Source organism: Delphinapterus leucas, chromosome 6 (genome assembly GCF_059928025.1).
Source record: "Delphinapterus leucas isolate spDelLeu-1000000601 "Yukka" chromosome 6, BTC_Dleu_Yukka2, whole genome shotgun sequence".
NCBI lineage: Eukaryota > Metazoa > Chordata > Mammalia > Artiodactyla > Monodontidae > Delphinapterus > Delphinapterus leucas.
Window position 1 is genome coordinate 99,360,559 of NC_143134.1, and position 16,962 is coordinate 99,377,520.

At 37.7% G+C, this 16,962-nt stretch overlaps 1 protein-coding gene across 2 annotated transcripts in view; it reads left to right on the forward strand.

The window, feature by feature from the left end:
• RAD23B (RAD23 nucleotide excision repair protein B) overlaps positions 1 to 16,962 on the forward strand; it is a 44,280-nt gene that overhangs the window by 23,900 nt on the left and 3,418 nt on the right. For both annotated transcript variants that reach the window (XR_016393602.1, XM_022579121.3), the window contains 5 exons: positions 705 to 760; positions 7,146 to 7,273; positions 10,528 to 10,660; positions 12,251 to 12,378; positions 13,936 to 14,106. Coding sequence is in view for 1 of the 2 variants with exons in the window: in XM_022579121.3 (XP_022434829.1) it covers positions 705 to 760; positions 7,146 to 7,273; positions 10,528 to 10,660; positions 12,251 to 12,378; positions 13,936 to 14,106 (616 nt within the window). In the remaining variant the exon portion in view is untranslated. The remainder of the gene's footprint in view (positions 1 to 704; positions 761 to 7,145; positions 7,274 to 10,527; positions 10,661 to 12,250; positions 12,379 to 13,935; positions 14,107 to 16,962) is intronic.

Sequence of the window (16,962 nt, forward strand, 5' to 3'; positions counted from 1 at the left end):
TGTAAACCTCAGTTTATTTTTCTTCGGCCTTCTCTTTATGGTCTTCCATTGTTGTGTTTGTGTCTTCTTTGTTTTCTGGACTCATCTTCTGCAATTGCCTAACAAAACTTAGTCCTTCTAAACTGGCTTAAAACTTGGTTACAGCTTGGGTCTATCCTGCCTCTGCATCTTTTTGTTTATGCTGCGTTCCTTGACCTGAAGGCTTTCTTGCAGTTTCTGTGTTCAGAACTTAACTATAAGACCTAATGAAATTCTACTATGTAAAGACTTCCCAGGCCTTTCCAGCCTAATGCAGTTTCTGCATGTGCTGTTTATCATATACAGCTTTTGATATTTCTTTTACTGTGACTTGACTTATAGATTATTTAATTTTTCATGTAAATTCTTTCAGGGAATTAGTTGTATGTTATCTTTTTTGTATTCCTTAAATGGTAAGCTCTCTGTAAGGATGTTCTTTTATATCTTTGGACATTTTAAATGATGGATTTGCAGAACAGAATGAGTATTAAAATTGAAAATTCTTCCCATGCCATAAATGTTATGGATAAAGCTTTGGGGTTTAATCTGGAAGCCTTTTTGAACACTGTAGCCAGACTTCTACATTCAATTAAAATCAAAGAATCTCTACAAATTGGATAGCTACTAAACTTTAAGGTAGATTTTACATACTTTCTGATACATGATTTTCTAAAAACATTTTACAGTACATCAGGTGATTCTTCTCGGTCAAACCTTTTTGAAGATGCAACAAGTGCACTTGGTAAGTATCTACATTGTAAATTACCTTGTAAGAGACAGAGAGGAGGTTTAAGTTTCATTTTTCTAGATCAGGAAAATGTTCATTTTCATGGTTGCTTACAATCAGGCGGCTAAATGATTTAGATAATTCAGTTGATGTTACTGAAGACTTTTGTAAGTTAACGTTTTATATATTGAATCCTTTAAATTGTATTGTTAGAGTTAAGCATACTTCTTGCCTTAAAGCAGATAGTTTTCCATTTTCCGAATGTGGGGTTTAAATGAGGTTTTAACAAAGTTTGATCTGTGTACAGGTTTATTACAAAGTATCTTTGAAATGAGTATAAGATGTTACTAAATCTGTCTCACATTTCATCTTTATTCACCTCCAGCCTTCATTCCACCTTGTAGCCTTATAGGTCCCCATCTGCATCTTGTTGCTTGTACTGTACTTGCAGTGAAAGTGCCTTTTTATCCCGACTTTCAGTTTTACCTGTTGAATAATGTCTTTCCATCCTTCCCTTCACATCTAATCTGTCAAAATCAATTTGGGGTTTTTTGCCCATTTTCCCACTGTAACTATACCTGGTACAGTGCCTGCTATAAGTACTCATTATTGGTCTGTTGGGTGGCAACCCCATTCCTTCCCTTTGGTACTCTTCTGTACTACATGAAATGGTAGGGAGGTAGAAGGCTGGGAACAGGTGGGAATGGCAGCTTCAGTAGAGTATGGGCTTCTGGATTCCTTGTTTAGCTGCTACAGCAGCAAGGTTCCAACAGCAGTAGTATCTCACAAGATATGGGATTGGCCCTCTGACCTAATTGAACTTGAACTCCATGGTGCCCTCATTGCCATGGAAAATGGCTGGCTGATTTCCCATAGCACATAGGGGCAAAATAGTTGTTTAATCAACTTAAGATCACCTGGATGTACCAAACCCACATTCCTATCTTTGAGAGACTGTTTTCTGGGATTACTCTGCTTCATATGAGTTAGTGTCCAACAATCAGGAAAACAGAAATCACTCTATTTCAAACACGAAAAGGCTTAATCTTAGGAGATTGTTGCAGAGGTGCTGGAACAGCTCAAGATTACCCAGAGATGAGTAAAGGGCTCTGTAGCCTCAGAGCTGAAACCAGCTAGCACGTGCCCCTGCTGCTGTCGGAGGCTGTGGCTGTTGCCGTTGCTGCTTCAGCTGGAATGCACTGATGCTGCTGGGCGGAAGCCCAGGAGTCCACAGCTCTAGTTGCTCCTGCTCTAGTCTCTGGTCGTGGTGTCTTACCTTATACACCTTGCATCTCTTAGAACAGCAGTTCTCAACTGTATGGTCTCGAGACCCCTTTACTCTTTCATCTTTAATTTATCCAGTCTTTGTGTTGATACCTTGCTTCTTTAAATATTTCTTCTTTGACTTCTGTGACACCACTCTTTTCTTGAACCGTACCTCTGACTATTCCTTCTCAGGCTTTCTGGTTAATTCTTTCTATCTCACCTGGCTTTTAAATGTATGAGTTTTCTTTGGTTCTGCTCTAGGTCATAGTTCAAAGTTCAGACATGGGAATGGCAAATACCACCCATATACAGTTGACACTTGAACAACACAGGGGATAGGGGCGCCAACCCCATGTAGTCAAAAATCCATCTATAACTTTACAGTCAGGCCTCTGTATCCACGGTTCTGCAGAGTCAACCAACTATGGATCATGTAGTAGTGTACTAGGAATAGACTTAATCTGATTATTAGTGGATCTGTGCAGTTCAAACCCATATTGTCCAAGGGTTAACTGTACTACAAGCGTTCTCAAAATTAAAACTCTAGAACATATCTCTCTCTGACTTCCCAGACTCATTCTTTAAGCTGCCAGCTGGAAAACCTATAACCTCCACAAACTCCTTAGGTTCCAAATTTATTAATTTTTAATTCCCCCATCTGATTCTTCTCCTTTGTTCCCTTCTTGCTTGCATCATCTTCCACTCTCTACCAAAGTATTGGCATCAACCTTGACCCTCTGCCTCTCTTGGCCCAGTGAGGCCAGGAGTCCTATTGATCCTCCTTCCTAAAGTCTCCTGAATATTTGTTTCTACTGCCACTTAATTGCCTTGGTTCATGTCCTTACCTTACTGATGCTCTTCCGTTACCCTCTTTTAGCTGGTCTATTCCCTGCCACAGTGGAGTTTCTAAAAGGCAAATCTAAATGAGGTCATTGTTCCTTTCAGAGCACCTCCTAATCTAGAAGATAAGTACAAGACTTTTTTTTTTTTAATATTTATTTATTTTTGGCTGTGTTGGGTCTTAGTTGCGGCACGCGGAATCTTTCATTGCGGCGTGCAGGCTCTTTGTTGCAGCGCGTGGGCTTCTCTCTAGTTGTGGTGCGTGAGCTCAGTAGTTGCGTCATGCGGGCTTAGTTGCCCTGCGGCCTGTGGGATCTTAGTTCCCTGACCAGGGATCGAACCCACATCCCCTGTGTTGGAAGGCGGATTCTTAACCACCAGGGAAGTCCCCCAAAACTCATTCTTAATGACATCTTCTTCATCACTTCATCATTAGCTCTGTCTCATGTTGCTCATTGCCCCTAATTTTTCTAGGAGTCATTTCCCTCATACTTTCAGGATCTAAAGAGTATCAAACTTGAGTGTAGGCATTTCTTTTTGAGTTTTTATAACTTGACTAAGAAGTGTGATTTTAGGACGCATAGCATCAAGGAGAGGCATGGGAGCTCTGGAGTCTAGACAGCTTGTGTTTGTGTCTCTGCACCATGACTTAACAGCCGTTGATCAAATTGTTAATCTTTCTAAGCCTCAGCCTCATAATCTTTAAAAGGAAGGGAAAATAAACCTTTCTTATAGAGTTCCTGTAAGAATTAAATGAGAAACACTATGTTAAAATAGTACAGTTATGATACTCCACAACTCTTAATTTTGTTTATTATTGATAATATTTTCTGTTTCTGGGAACTAGATTACTGAAAGTGTATTGGCACCTGAGTGATTTGTGCTAGAATTATATCAGTGGGTATTTTAAGAGATAAAAATAGCTTAAGTACTTTATGGAATAGGTAGGGAAAAGTCATTACTCTAAACCAAGATATCAAATGCTGAATTTGCTCAGTGATACTTAGTTTTTTAAGCTATGCTTTCATAGTTATTAGATAACTTTATTGAAAATTTTGCCATCAACAAAGTAGAAAGGCAACTTATGGAATGGGAAAAAATATTTGCAAACCATGTATATAATAAGAGGTTAATATCCATGATATATAAAGAACTCATACAACTCAATAGCAAAAAAAAAAACCAAACCAATTTAAAATGGGCAAAGTACTTGAATAAACATTTCTCCAAAGAAGATATACAAAAGACCAACAAGTATATAAAAAGATGCTTAACATCACTAGTTGTTAGGAAAATGCAAATTAAAACCACAATGAGATACCACTTCGGGCCTGTTAAAATGGCCATCATCAAAAAGACGAGGTATAGCAAATGCTGGTGAGGATGTGGAAAAAAGGAACCCTTGTAAACTGTTGGTGGGATTGTAAATTGGTGTAGCTACTATGGAAAACAGCATGGTGGTTCCTCAAAAATTAAAAATGAAAACAGCATGGTGGTTCCTCAAAAATTAAAAATGGAACTATGATCTAGCAGTTCCAGTTCTGGGAATCTATCTAAAGGAAATGAAAGCACTAACTTGAAAAAATACCTGCATCCCCATGTTCATAACAGCATTATTTACAATAGCCAAGACATGGAACAAACCTAAATGTCCATCGATGGATGAATGGATGAAGAAGCAGGGTTGTGTGTGTGTGTGTGTGTGTGTGTGTGTGTGTGTACACATAATGGGGTATTACTCAACCATAAAAAGTGAGGAGTTTCTGCCATTTGCAGCAACATGGATGGACTTGAAGTTATTATGCTAAGTGAAATAAGTCAGAAAGACAGCTCCTATAGGATCTCACTTATATGTAGACTCTTCAACAAAACAAATCATCAAACTCAAAGTGGTTTCCAGAGGCAGAGGATGGGGGATAGGAAGTTGGAAGAAGATGGTCAAAAGGTACAAACTTCCAGTTATAAGATAAATACTAGGGATGTAGTGTACAACATGATGACTAGGTAGCTAGCATTGCTGTATGGCATATAAGAAAGTTTTTGAGAGTAAATCCTGAGTTCTCGTCACAAGGAGAAAAAATTTTTTTCTTTTTGTTGTATCCATGTGAGAAGATGGATGTTAGCTGAACCTGTTGTAATCATTTCACAATATACGTAAGTCAAGCCGTCATGCTCTGTGTCTTTCACTTATACAGTTATACAGTGATGTATGTCAATTATTTCTCAATGAAACTGGGTTGGGGGGCTAGATAGACCAGAGTTTTAGTGTAATATACTATATGAAATAAGAAAAAATTCTGCAGAAAAAAATCATTCAACTGATTTTGTCACCTGTATATCAGGGAAACAGTAAAGCAAAAATGGCATGGTCCCTAGCAAGGTTGAACCTGTGATGGGGGAAAGAAAATAGAGTGAAACATAAAATAAATTGCAAATCATGATAAATGATATTTAAAAATTAATGGCTTCCATAAAGAAGAACAAAAGGCACTTATATTTAGGCTAGTCAGGCAGTACCTCTCTGAGACTGTAGCATTTAAATTGAGAACTGGAGCATGTAAAGGAACAGACCATCAAAGAAGCCTGGTGTGTGTGAAGGTCCTGGGGCAGAAGCTGTGACTTGTGAAGCAAGAAATGGATTGTTTGGAGTGTGGCACATGCAGGGTTGTTGAGGTTGGGAGCCCAAAATGAGATTAGGTTTTCTTTCTTAAAAGCTCACTTTTGCAACTGGCTGAAGAATGGATTGTAGGCTTGGGGGCAGGAGAGGAAGCAGGGCATAATCTAGACCAGAGATTGTTGTGGACTGGTCTTGAGTTAAGGCAGGGAGAAAGAGGAAGCTTGATAGGTTTGGGATATATTTTAGAGATAGGACCTACCAGGTATGCTAGTGGATTAGATGCAGAAGGAGGGGAAAGGGAATTGAAATCACCAAGGTTTCTGGTTCAAGCACTTGGATGGATAGAGGTGCTGCTAATTGAAGTGGAGAAGGCAGATGATAAATGGTGGGACATGTTTGAGGGGGAATCTTTGAGATCCAAAGTCACATGCTGGTATTGGTTGTGGAGTGAGCAGAATGTGAGAAGTGGACACGGCATGTACAGACAGCTATGGCTGTGAAGGGAGGAGAGCAGACGCATGGACCAATTCCTGAAAGAGAATTGGGATGCAGTCAAGGGAGGCGTGTTTTTGTTTTTAGGATGACATTCTAGGACATAGTTAACTGCTGATCAAGATAATTAGGTGGGCAGGAAAGGGTGGGAGATGGACAAGAAGTGTGGTAGCTTTAAGTTTAGTGGGAGAGAGTTGGCTTTCTTTAAATGAGAGTGTTGTCTGACATTTCCATGAAGAGTGAGTCAGAGTTGGAGAGATCCTGTGGGAAATGCCTTACAGGGATAATTGTACCAGTTTTATACGGTGTAGGGCATTCTAACTTTCTAGCTTCCAACCTCCTTTTCCCCTCTGCTTTGATAACGGAAGGTGTCCAAGGAAAACAACTTATTACAGCACAATTGATTTTGTGAAGTGTCCCTGCTACTTGTTCTCAAAAATCAGTTCATCTGTCTCTTCTTCCAGTTTGCCCTGACTGCCCTGACTTGCTAATTCTTTTCTATGTTTGTGCTACACTTGTACTTGATATTTTTATTACGTGTATTAAACACTGTATTTTCCATTGCTGCTCTGTACCACAACTTAGTGGTATAAAACAACAGATTTATTATCTTATTATAGTACTGTAGGTTAGAAGTCTGGTATGGAGCTCACTGGGCTAAAATCAGAGCTGCATTCCTTTCTGGAGACTCTAGGGGAGAATTTGTTCTGTGTCCTTTCCAACTTCTAGAGGCTGACCACATACCTTGGCTCATCCCTTTCCTCTGTCATCAAAGGTGGCAGCATAGCATCTCTGACCCTGCTTTTGTCCCTCTCTTCCTTACATCTATTTCTCCGACCCTCTCATCTGCTTCCCTCCTACTTTTGAGGACCCTTAAGATTACATCGGACCCACCCAGGTAGTCCAGGATGATTTCCCTATCTTAAAGTCAGCTGATTAGCAACCTTAATTCCCTTTTGCCTTGTAACCTGACTTACTTAATAGTTTCCAGGGATGGGAGGGGGTGGATTATTCTACCTACCACATATATGTTGTAGTTGATAACGGTTACTCATCTTTGTATTCCTGGCACTGTAGTGCCTGAAACAGTGTATACATATATGCACTCACATTACATGGAGATTGTTTATTTATTAAATTTTCTTTTTCTTTCCCCTTCTTCCACCCACACACACCTTTTTTTAGTGACAGGTCAGTCTTATGAGAATATGGTAACTGAGATCATGTCAATGGGCTACGAACGAGAGCAAGTAATTGCAGCCCTGAGAGCCAGTTTCAACAACCCTGACAGAGCAGTGGAGTATCTTTTAATGGTGAGAAACATTTTGCTTTCTTTGTTCTAGTTGTTTAAGAACAAAATCTCAAAGAAACAGAGATTTTAAAGGGATAGTAACAATTCAGAAGATAATAATGATGTATGCTAGATAATTTACATAACGCTTTTATTTTTCTTAGTATGTTAACATTTTGTGTTAATAAAATGTAACCTCTTCTAAAAGATTTTGATAGGATTTTCAATTAGAAAACAACGTGGCTAAATGGGTTGTAAAATTTGCTATCCACTTGGAGTAGTACCCTCAAAGGATGACAGCTGTGTGTTAGAGGGGTAGGGGTGGGGCAGATTTTAAATCTAATTGAATCCAACATTTTAGTGCCTGCCAAGCATAATCCTGGATGTGCTATTTAGAGCAAAAGTTTCAAGTTGGAAGCCCAAGCCAAATTTTGTACTATGTGTAAATTTCTTAATTAGTTGCCAGCTTTTAAAAACTGGGAGATTTCACTTAAAAGTTCAGATAATCTGGTTTATCTGGACAACTCAGATCCCAGATTTAGGAAAAGTTTTAGGTTGTAGACTCTTTAATTCACTGTCTTCCTGTCCATTCCCTATTACCTGACAGCATCATGCATTTAATTTAATGTATGATATTATGACTGGTTCTATTGGCATTTGAACTGTTAGCTTATTTATAGTCAGTAGCAGTTGAGGGAATTTTGAATAAATTATTGGGTTTTGTTTTCTACTAATGAAGGTTTTTGAGAAATAGATTGTTGTGGGCATGGACTGAAACCCATGATGTTTTATGACAATGAATGTCTGTTTTACAAATGTGACATGGGTCAAAAGCAAAGTGCAGAAGTTTGCAATAACATTGGATTAACTTTTTAGTCTTAACATTTTATTCTATAATTCCTGGGTGTGTTGGAATATTATCAAAAGTCTCAATTACTTTAAATATCATCTCAGATCCTAACTCTTTGGGGAATACCATCCACAAGTTTAATCCATTCCTTTGTTTCCAGTTGTACTTCTGTTAGAAACTCTTTTGAGAGCGTAGTTTCAGGAGAGTCCCTGTCATGAGCAGATAACTGTGCTTTTCTACCACCAGTCATTTGCCTACTTATTTGCATGAGAGTCACAAAACCTTTTCTTAGCATATCATTTTATCATTTGAATTCTTTTTCCCATTGTCCTCTTGAGAGTCTTTAAAATGCTGGCAGTTCATTTAATTATCATTTTGTTTGAAATTGAGGAATCATACTGGATTGATAGTTACTGTGGATCTGTTTGTGGTTGCCGCTCATTCCTCCCCTCCCCGCAAAAATACATATTATGTTAAAATATTGCCTTTCCTTTCATAGAATGGCTTTAATTTATACCTGATTTGGAATTCTGCATAAATTTAATGATATCAAATATTTTGATCTAGTAGATTTGAAATTTTGAGGTATAAAAAATGGATCACTCTTTACACAGTTGCTGCTATTTAGCATCAAATACAAATGAATAGATGAGAGATAAGTTCATGAAACAGTTTAAAGTTTTATATATTTACTGTTTGTTTCATAGACTGGAAAAAAGGGGCTACCTTTAACTTACTAGTTTTTGACACTTCTGTGTAAGTGAGGGTGAGTGTATGGGAAAGGAGAAATAATGATCTAATAAAGGGCTAAATACTATGAGAATTTGAGGTAGACCTGTAGCAATGGTGATTAACTTTTTAGTTTAACAAACTTGTTTGAGAATTTGATGGAGGCTTTTGGATCCTCAGTCTATATAGTTTGTTAGCACTCGATAGCTCCTCATCTAAGGGTTTGAATTGGTGGATTGTGAAAAACATTTGTTTGCAATGCCTACAATAAACTTCTAATATAGGCAGCCATTATCCTGCTGTTTATTACCGTTCATTCTTCATATGTTTATGATTTTGGCTTCTGATTTACTGGGAAATGGAAGCAATTACTATTACCATCTCATATTCAAATACAATATTTTCTCCTTTATTCTCCTTCCAAAATCTATGAAGATTTCATAAAGACTTTAGTAAGTTATATATGAGAAGTCTTATAAATCGCTTATCAAAATAGGGGTGTTCCAAAAATCTTAGTGCAGTTTTAAGTTATAATAACTTCAGAAGATAAATGCCACAAACTTAGAAAAAGCATTACCTAAATACTTAATTATTTAAGATTCTTTTATACCTATTTACTTTTTTTTTTGGCTGTGCCATGCAGCTTGTGGGATCTTAGTTCCCTGACCAGGGATTGAACCCGTGCTTTCGGCAGTGAAAGTGTGGAGTCCTAACCACTGAACCGCTAGGGAATTCCCTTTACTTTTTGTAGTTTTTGAATAATCAATTTTAAGTTTTTGTATGTGATACATTTCTGGATGACACTCTCTCAGAACCATGGATCAGTAGAGGACATCCTCCTCACTTGGCTGCTGTCATCACCTGCTCTGTCTCCATTAGACTCTTTTTCCAGTGATCACTTCACAACTGCCATGTGTGCATCAAAATCTCTTTGGATGATCTTAAGGCTAGGGTTAAAAATACAATCCTTTCTGTCACTGAGCTGGTGAAAGTTTCTGTGAGGTTCAAAAATCAATTAGAGTGATATATAACATAAAAGCCAGATATGTCTAATTTTAATAAGATTTGTGTTGACACTTTGAAAATTTAAATAATTAGCCATATAATGTTAGACACCATTACTTCTATGCAAGTTTAGGGTCTTGCCCAATACTTTGGTGTTAGATGTTAACATGTGTTGCTGGATAAACATTTCATGATGTATTTTTTTAATTGCAAAATTATTTACTTTATATCCTAGATGTACACTGTCTAGTAGGGTAGCTGTTGAGTACTATTAAGTACAAGTAGCTATTTAAATTTAAGAAAATTAAAAGTAAGTTAAAATTTTAAGTGTCTTAGTACCATTAGCCACATTTCAAGTTCTCAGTAGCTACTTGGGGCTAATGGGTATTTTATTGGACAGCATAGATATAGAGCTGTTACATCATCATGGAAAGTTCTGTTGGACAATGCTACTGTATATGATAGTAGTATGGGTTTATCTATACCACATTGAGGCCATCTCTAATCTAATTTGAATATGTGAAGATTTCAGGTATGTCTTGATCCTTTACATTTAATTGAAGCAGACATCTGTTTGATGCTTTTAGAAATTAGACAAGGATATTAAATAGGTTCATAAGTCTCTTACTCTGTGTAATATTTAACTAACTTTGAATGATGAGCTATTTTAAAGCTTGGAAATTGTGTTATAGGGAATTCCCGGAGATAGAGAAAGTCAGGCTGTGGTTGACCCCCCTCCAGCAGCGAGTACTGGGGCTCCTCAGTCTTCAGTGGCTGCAGCAGCAGCAACTACGACAGCAACGACTACGACAACAAGTTCTGGAGGTAAAGTGGAATCTTTCAGTGGGGAGGAAATGGTCCTGAATCTTTAGTAAAAAATAATTTAATCTAAAATACTTTTGAGATGAGGTTCATTCCCAGAGCATCTCAGTAACTCTTAAATTCTCTATTCAGTGTTAGAGAAGGGCCCAAAAGAAATTATACTAAGTGGATATAAAAGATATTCTCATTTATATTAAACATCATTACTGCAGTTTTGGTAAAGGGCATATTCTGTTTAGCTTATTCTAAGGAAGAGATGCTTTCCAGTTTGCATTTAGTGTTATATTCTGAAGCCGTTTGGAACGGTTTCCTCACCTTGTCTCTTTCTCTCCCAGTAAATGTCTTCAAAGCCAGTAGGATCTTAATGGTTATTATAGAACCAAGGAAATAAAACCTGGGAGGTTTAATATCTTGAATCTAGAGGTGAAAGCAGAGCTTGAATTCAGGTGTCTTTACAGCACCCACTCTTCCATTGGCAAAGGTTTGACTAGAAAGCAAAGCCTGGAGCCCGTGGTAGTCCTAGGAATTATTTAATGTTCTCTTTCATTATTTCTTTGTAAAATTGATAAAGTAATTCAAACTGTTACTTTTGAAGAGACCATTCTTTTATGTATTTCCTAGCTCTAATTATAGCAGTCATCTCTGGTTGACAGAAATCCCTAAGCACTTTGTGTGCAGTCTCCCGGAGGATAGGCTCTCATTTCCTGAGATTCAGCATGGAAATAGAAGAGGAGGCCACAGCTTTGGTTCAGATTTGGGGTGCTGTCCCATTCAGTGGCAGTTATTGGGTAACTTAGTTTCTGAGTCCGTTTTCTTCTTCTGTAAAACTGGTGTTACACAAAGAAGAATAAATAACCATATGATGTGGCCTTTTTTTTTTTTTTTTTTCGGCGGTACGCAGGCCTCTCACCGCTGTGGCCTCTCCCATTGCGGAGCACAGGTTCCGGACGCGCAGGCCCAGTGGCCATGGCCCACGGGCCCAGCCGCTCCGCAGCATGCGGGATCTCCCCGGACCAGGGCACGAACCCGCGTCCCCTGCATCGGCAGGTGGACTCTCAACCACGGTGCCACCAGGGAAGCCCGATGTGGCCATTTTTAATTTGAATGATTGTCTTGAATAATTTAGATGACAGTGTACATCTAAAAAATTCTCATTACTCTTAGCAACCTCAAAAGCATGATTCTTTTGAATGCAATTAAAGTAGGTACTTTTTTTGCGTTTCTTAATCCTGTTATATATTTTTCTTAGGAACTTTTGAGCATCAAGAACAACTTTTAATACTTTTTATTTTGATAGAGTGCACGAAGGGCACAAGTTCTCGGTGTTACTTGATAATATTGAGTGCCCAGGGCAATTGTAGGAAAACTTTGTGTTTTTTTAGTGTTCTGTACTCTCTACCTTAGCTAATAGGAATAATTTCTGCAATATGAGACTTGCGAGCTGGTGCAGTTTGAAGATGTTTTCATTATTTACTTCATTTTATATACATCTGAGAATTCAAATCATATTTTTTCTTGACAGTGTTTGCTGTCTAGATTGTGTTTGTATATGTAATTGCTATTTTTGTTTAAAAGTGTTCATGTGTATTTTAGGACACCCTCTTGAATTTTTACGGAATCAGCCTCAGTTTCAACAGATGAGACAAATTATTCAACAGAATCCTTCCCTGCTTCCAGCATTGCTACAACAGATAGGTCGAGAAAATCCTCAGTTACTGCAGGTGACTATTTAATCAGTTAATTTCCAAAAATGGGTTTAGAGTATATCACATTTTGTAGAAGTCCATGAGCACCCCTTCTCCTTCACCAAGTCTATAAACTGTTCTTCTAAGCTGCACTTAGTAGAATATGCTATAGATAGATGTACTGATAAAACGAGAATTGGGGGTGGGGGTTGGGTTAGATATTTGTTTGGGAAACACTTTATTAAAGAATCTGAGAAACTCTAGCAAAAAGAAATGTTTAACTGTCTAGGTCTCTCTTTCCCAAGCTTATTACTAGTGGCGCACTACCTCATAGAAAACATACCTGTGGGCTTATTTTATTTTATTTTATTTTTATTTATTTATTTTTTTGTGGTACGCGGGCCTCTCACTGTTGCGGCCTCTCCCATTGCGGAGCACAGGCTCAGCGGCCATGGTTCATGGGCCTAGCCACTCCACGGCATGTGGGATCTTCCCAGACAGGGGCACGAACCCGTGTTCCCTGCATTGGCAGGCGGACTCTCAACTACTGAGCCACCAGGGAAGCCCTGTGGGCTTATTTTAATGCTCAGGTCATGAAATATTTGAGTTTTGTATAGCAGCAGTCCCCAACCTTTTTGACACCAGGGACTGGTTTCGTGGAAGACCGTTTTTCCATGGACCAGGGTTGGGGGATGATGGTTTCGGGATGATTCAAGCACATTACATTTATTGTGCACTTTGTTTCCCTTATTATTACATTGTAATATATAATGAAATAATTATACAACTCATCATAATGCAGAATCAGTGGGAGCCCTGAGCTTGTTTTCATTTGCCACTCACTGATAGGGTTTTGATATGAGTCTGCAAGCAGTTGATTTATTATAATCTCTGTGCAGTCAAACCTCTCTGCTAATGATAATCTGTATTTGCAGCCGCTCCCCAGCGCTAGCATCACCACCTCAGCTCCACCTCAGATCATCAGGCATTAGATTCTCATAAGGAGCGCGCAGTTCACAGTAGGGTTTGCGCTCCTATGAGAATCGAATGCCTCTGCTGATCTGACAGGCGGAGCTCAGGCGCTAATGGGGGGCAATGGGGAGCGGCTGTAAATACGGTTAAAGCTTGGCTCGCTTGCCCGCCCGCCTGCTCGCTCACTCACCTCCTGCTGTGCAGCCCAGTTCCCAACAGGCCACAGACCAGTACCGGTCCATGGCCCGGGGATCACGGACCCCTGTTACAGCATTCTACTGCCTACTAGTGTGGAGGATAAAAAATACATATATATACATATACATAACTTCTGTTTTTTCTTATACATCAAGTAGTTTTTTAACAATGACGGGGGTGGTGGGAGTGGTTATGAAAGAGAATTTGGATTCTTTTAATTCTTCACTGTTTACCTCAGAAATACGAAGTGTCTTTAATGTACAAGAAATCATATCCTTCCAGAGACTGAATAACCCAGAATCATTCTAAAATAATGCAGTTGCAAAGTTATAACTTTCTCTCTTATTTGTATTAGAATTCTTATTTTCCTGAAGATACTTTATATCAATGTCTTGTTTTTCTCTGTCCTTCAAATCACTGCAGCAAATTAGCCAACATCAGGAGCATTTTATTCAGATGTTAAATGAACCAGTTCAAGAAGCTGGTGGTCAAGGAGGAGGCAGTGGAGGTGGCAGTGGAGGAATTGCAGAAGCTGGAAGTGGTCATATGAACTACATTCAAGTAACGCCTCAGGAAAAAGAAGCTATAGAAAGGGTGAGTTTCAGTAAAACTTAGAAATCCGGTTCCTAGTCACACTAGCCACATTGCAGATGCTCAGTAGTCACATGGGGTTAGTGGCTCCTGCACTGGATAGCCCAGATATAGAGTATTTCCATCACAGTAGATAGCTCTTACTGGACAGAGCCAAATAGAGCATTATTAACCTAGGGACTGCAGTGGAGACAGTCTCTTCTCAGCCCTGCTCTCCATTGTGTTCTTTGTGAAGCCAAGGGACTAGCACTGAATACCAGTCTAGCATGAAATAGTTATCAGTATATCAAGAAACTAAAATTTTCATTGATGTTTTAGAAAAATGATCTTAAAGTATATGCCCAATTCAAGATTATCCATTTTAAATTTATATTTAAAATTTTATTTCACTGTTGTCTCTAAAATGTAAATAGATATGTATATGAATATTTTCATAAAATACATGTGTAGTAAACATCAGAACCTGGTATCCTGATTCTCTTTTCATCCTTATGTCTGCCCATACATGTGTCACTGCAGTAACCTAGTTTTTATGATACTGTGACTAGTCATTCATTTTTCTCTAGACCCCATTGTTAACATTTGTAAATAGGAAATCATAGTACTTGCCCTGTCTTATCCTACAAAGTGTTTTGAGATGGAAATCAGAGAAAGTGCATTTTAACCTAATACTTAGAAAATCATTGGAACTATAATTAGTCTTTGTTTATGACAAACATATCAAGTGTTCAGGTTTGTAACTATGTATTTCTTAAAAGATACTTTATATATTGCAGTGTTATTTTTTTCCCCCTCAAATAAATAGAAGTGAAAATAGACAATTGCCTCACTTGTTCTAGAGCAGCTTTTTTTTGAGGTTACAGTTATCAAATCTTGATTTCTGTGTTGGAGACATTTTTTCTTTTGTTGCTTGTGCTTTTGGTGTCATAGAAGAGAACATTGCCTAACCCAAGGTCAGAAGATTTAAGCCTCTATTTTCTCCAAAGAGTTTTATAGCTCTTACTACATTTATGTAATGTAAAATGCCTATAATCCATTTCGAGTTACTTTTTGTTTACGGTGTGAGGTGTAGGAGCCTAGCCATTTCCTTTGCCTGTGTATATCCAGTTGCCCCAGCACCATTTATTGAAAATACTGTTCTTTCCCCATTAAATTGTCTTGGCATCCTTGTTGAAAATATGTTGACCATAAATGTGAGGGTTTATTTCTGGGCTTTCAGTTCTGTTCCGATCTGTATGTTTATCCTTATGCCAGTCCTTCATTGTCTTGATTACTCTGGCTTTGTAAGTTTTGAAATCTGGAAGTGTGAGAGCTCCATATTTGTTCTTCTTTCCCAAGATTGTTTCGGCTCTGTGGTTCCCTTGCAATTTCATATCAATTTTAGGATTAGCTTGTCCAATTTCTGCAAAAAGAAAACTGGCTAGAATTTTGATAGATACTGTGTTTTTTTCTGTAGATCAATTTGGGGAGTATTGCCATGTTGGCAATATTAAGTCTTTACCAAGCCATGAACACAGAATGGGATGTCTTTCCATATTGAATTTCCATAATTTCTTTCAGAAATTTCTTTAGTCTTCAGTTTGCTAAATTTAAGTATTTTTATTCTTTATGATGCTGTTATAAAGAGAGTTGTTTTTCTTAATTTCATTTTTGGATTGTTCATTGCTAGTTATATAGAAATACAATTTAATTTTGTGTATCTTGCAACCTTTCTGAACTCATTTATTCTGATAATTTGTGTGTGTGTTCCTAAGGATTTCTATATGTAAGATATCATTTGCAGGTAGACATAGTTTTACTTCTTTTTCAATCTGGATGTCCTTTATTTATTATTAATATGTACATATTTTATATATATATATATATATATATATATATATATTTGCTTAATTGTCCTATCTAGAGCCGCCTCTGTATAGTTGAATAGCAGTGGCGAGAGCCAACATCTTTATCTTGTTCCAGATCTTAGAGGAAAATAAAACATTTAGTCTTTCACCATTAAGTTTGATGTTAGCTGTGCGTTTCATTAGATTCCTTTTATCAGGTTGAAGAAGTTCTATTCCTAGTGTGTTGGATGTTTTTATCACAAAGGGTGTGGGATTTTGTCAAATTGTGTGTTGATTGATATGGTTGTGTGGTTGTGTCCCTTTTTCTGTTAATATGCCTTATTACGCTGATTGATTTTTTTGTATGTTGGCCTAACCTTGCATTCCTGGGGTGTTGCTGGAATTGGCCTGCTAGTATTTTGTTGAGGATTTCTGCATCTGTATTCATAAGGAATATTGGTCTGTAGTTTTCTTGTGATGTCTTTGTCTGGTTTTGGTATCAGAGTAATATTGGCCTTATAGAATGAGTTCCCTCCTCGTCTGTTGTTTGGAAGAGTTTATGAAGAATTGGTGGTAATTTTTCTTTAAACGGCTGGTAGAATTCACCAGTGTAGTTATCTGGGCCTGGCTTTTGGGGAAGTTTTGTGACTACTAATTCAATCTCTTTGTTTGTCATAGGGCTATTCAGATTTTTCCTTTTTTTCTTGAGTCAGTTGGGGTGGTTTTTATCTTTCTAGGAATTTGTCTATTTCATATATGTTATCAGTTTGTTGGCATACAACAACTTAGTTGTTCTCAGTATTCCCTGATACGTAGTTTTTATTTCTATAAAAAGTGGTAATGTTCCAACATTTATTTTTGATTTTAGTCATTTGAATCCTCAGATTTCTTTTTTTTTCCCTGTCAGTTTAGGTAAAGGTTTGTCAGTGTTGTTGATTTAAAGAAAAAAAGTGAGAATTTTTGGTTTTGTTGATTCTGTGTTTTTTCTAGTCTCTATTTTATCTCCTTCTGCTTGCCTTGGATTTAGTTTTCT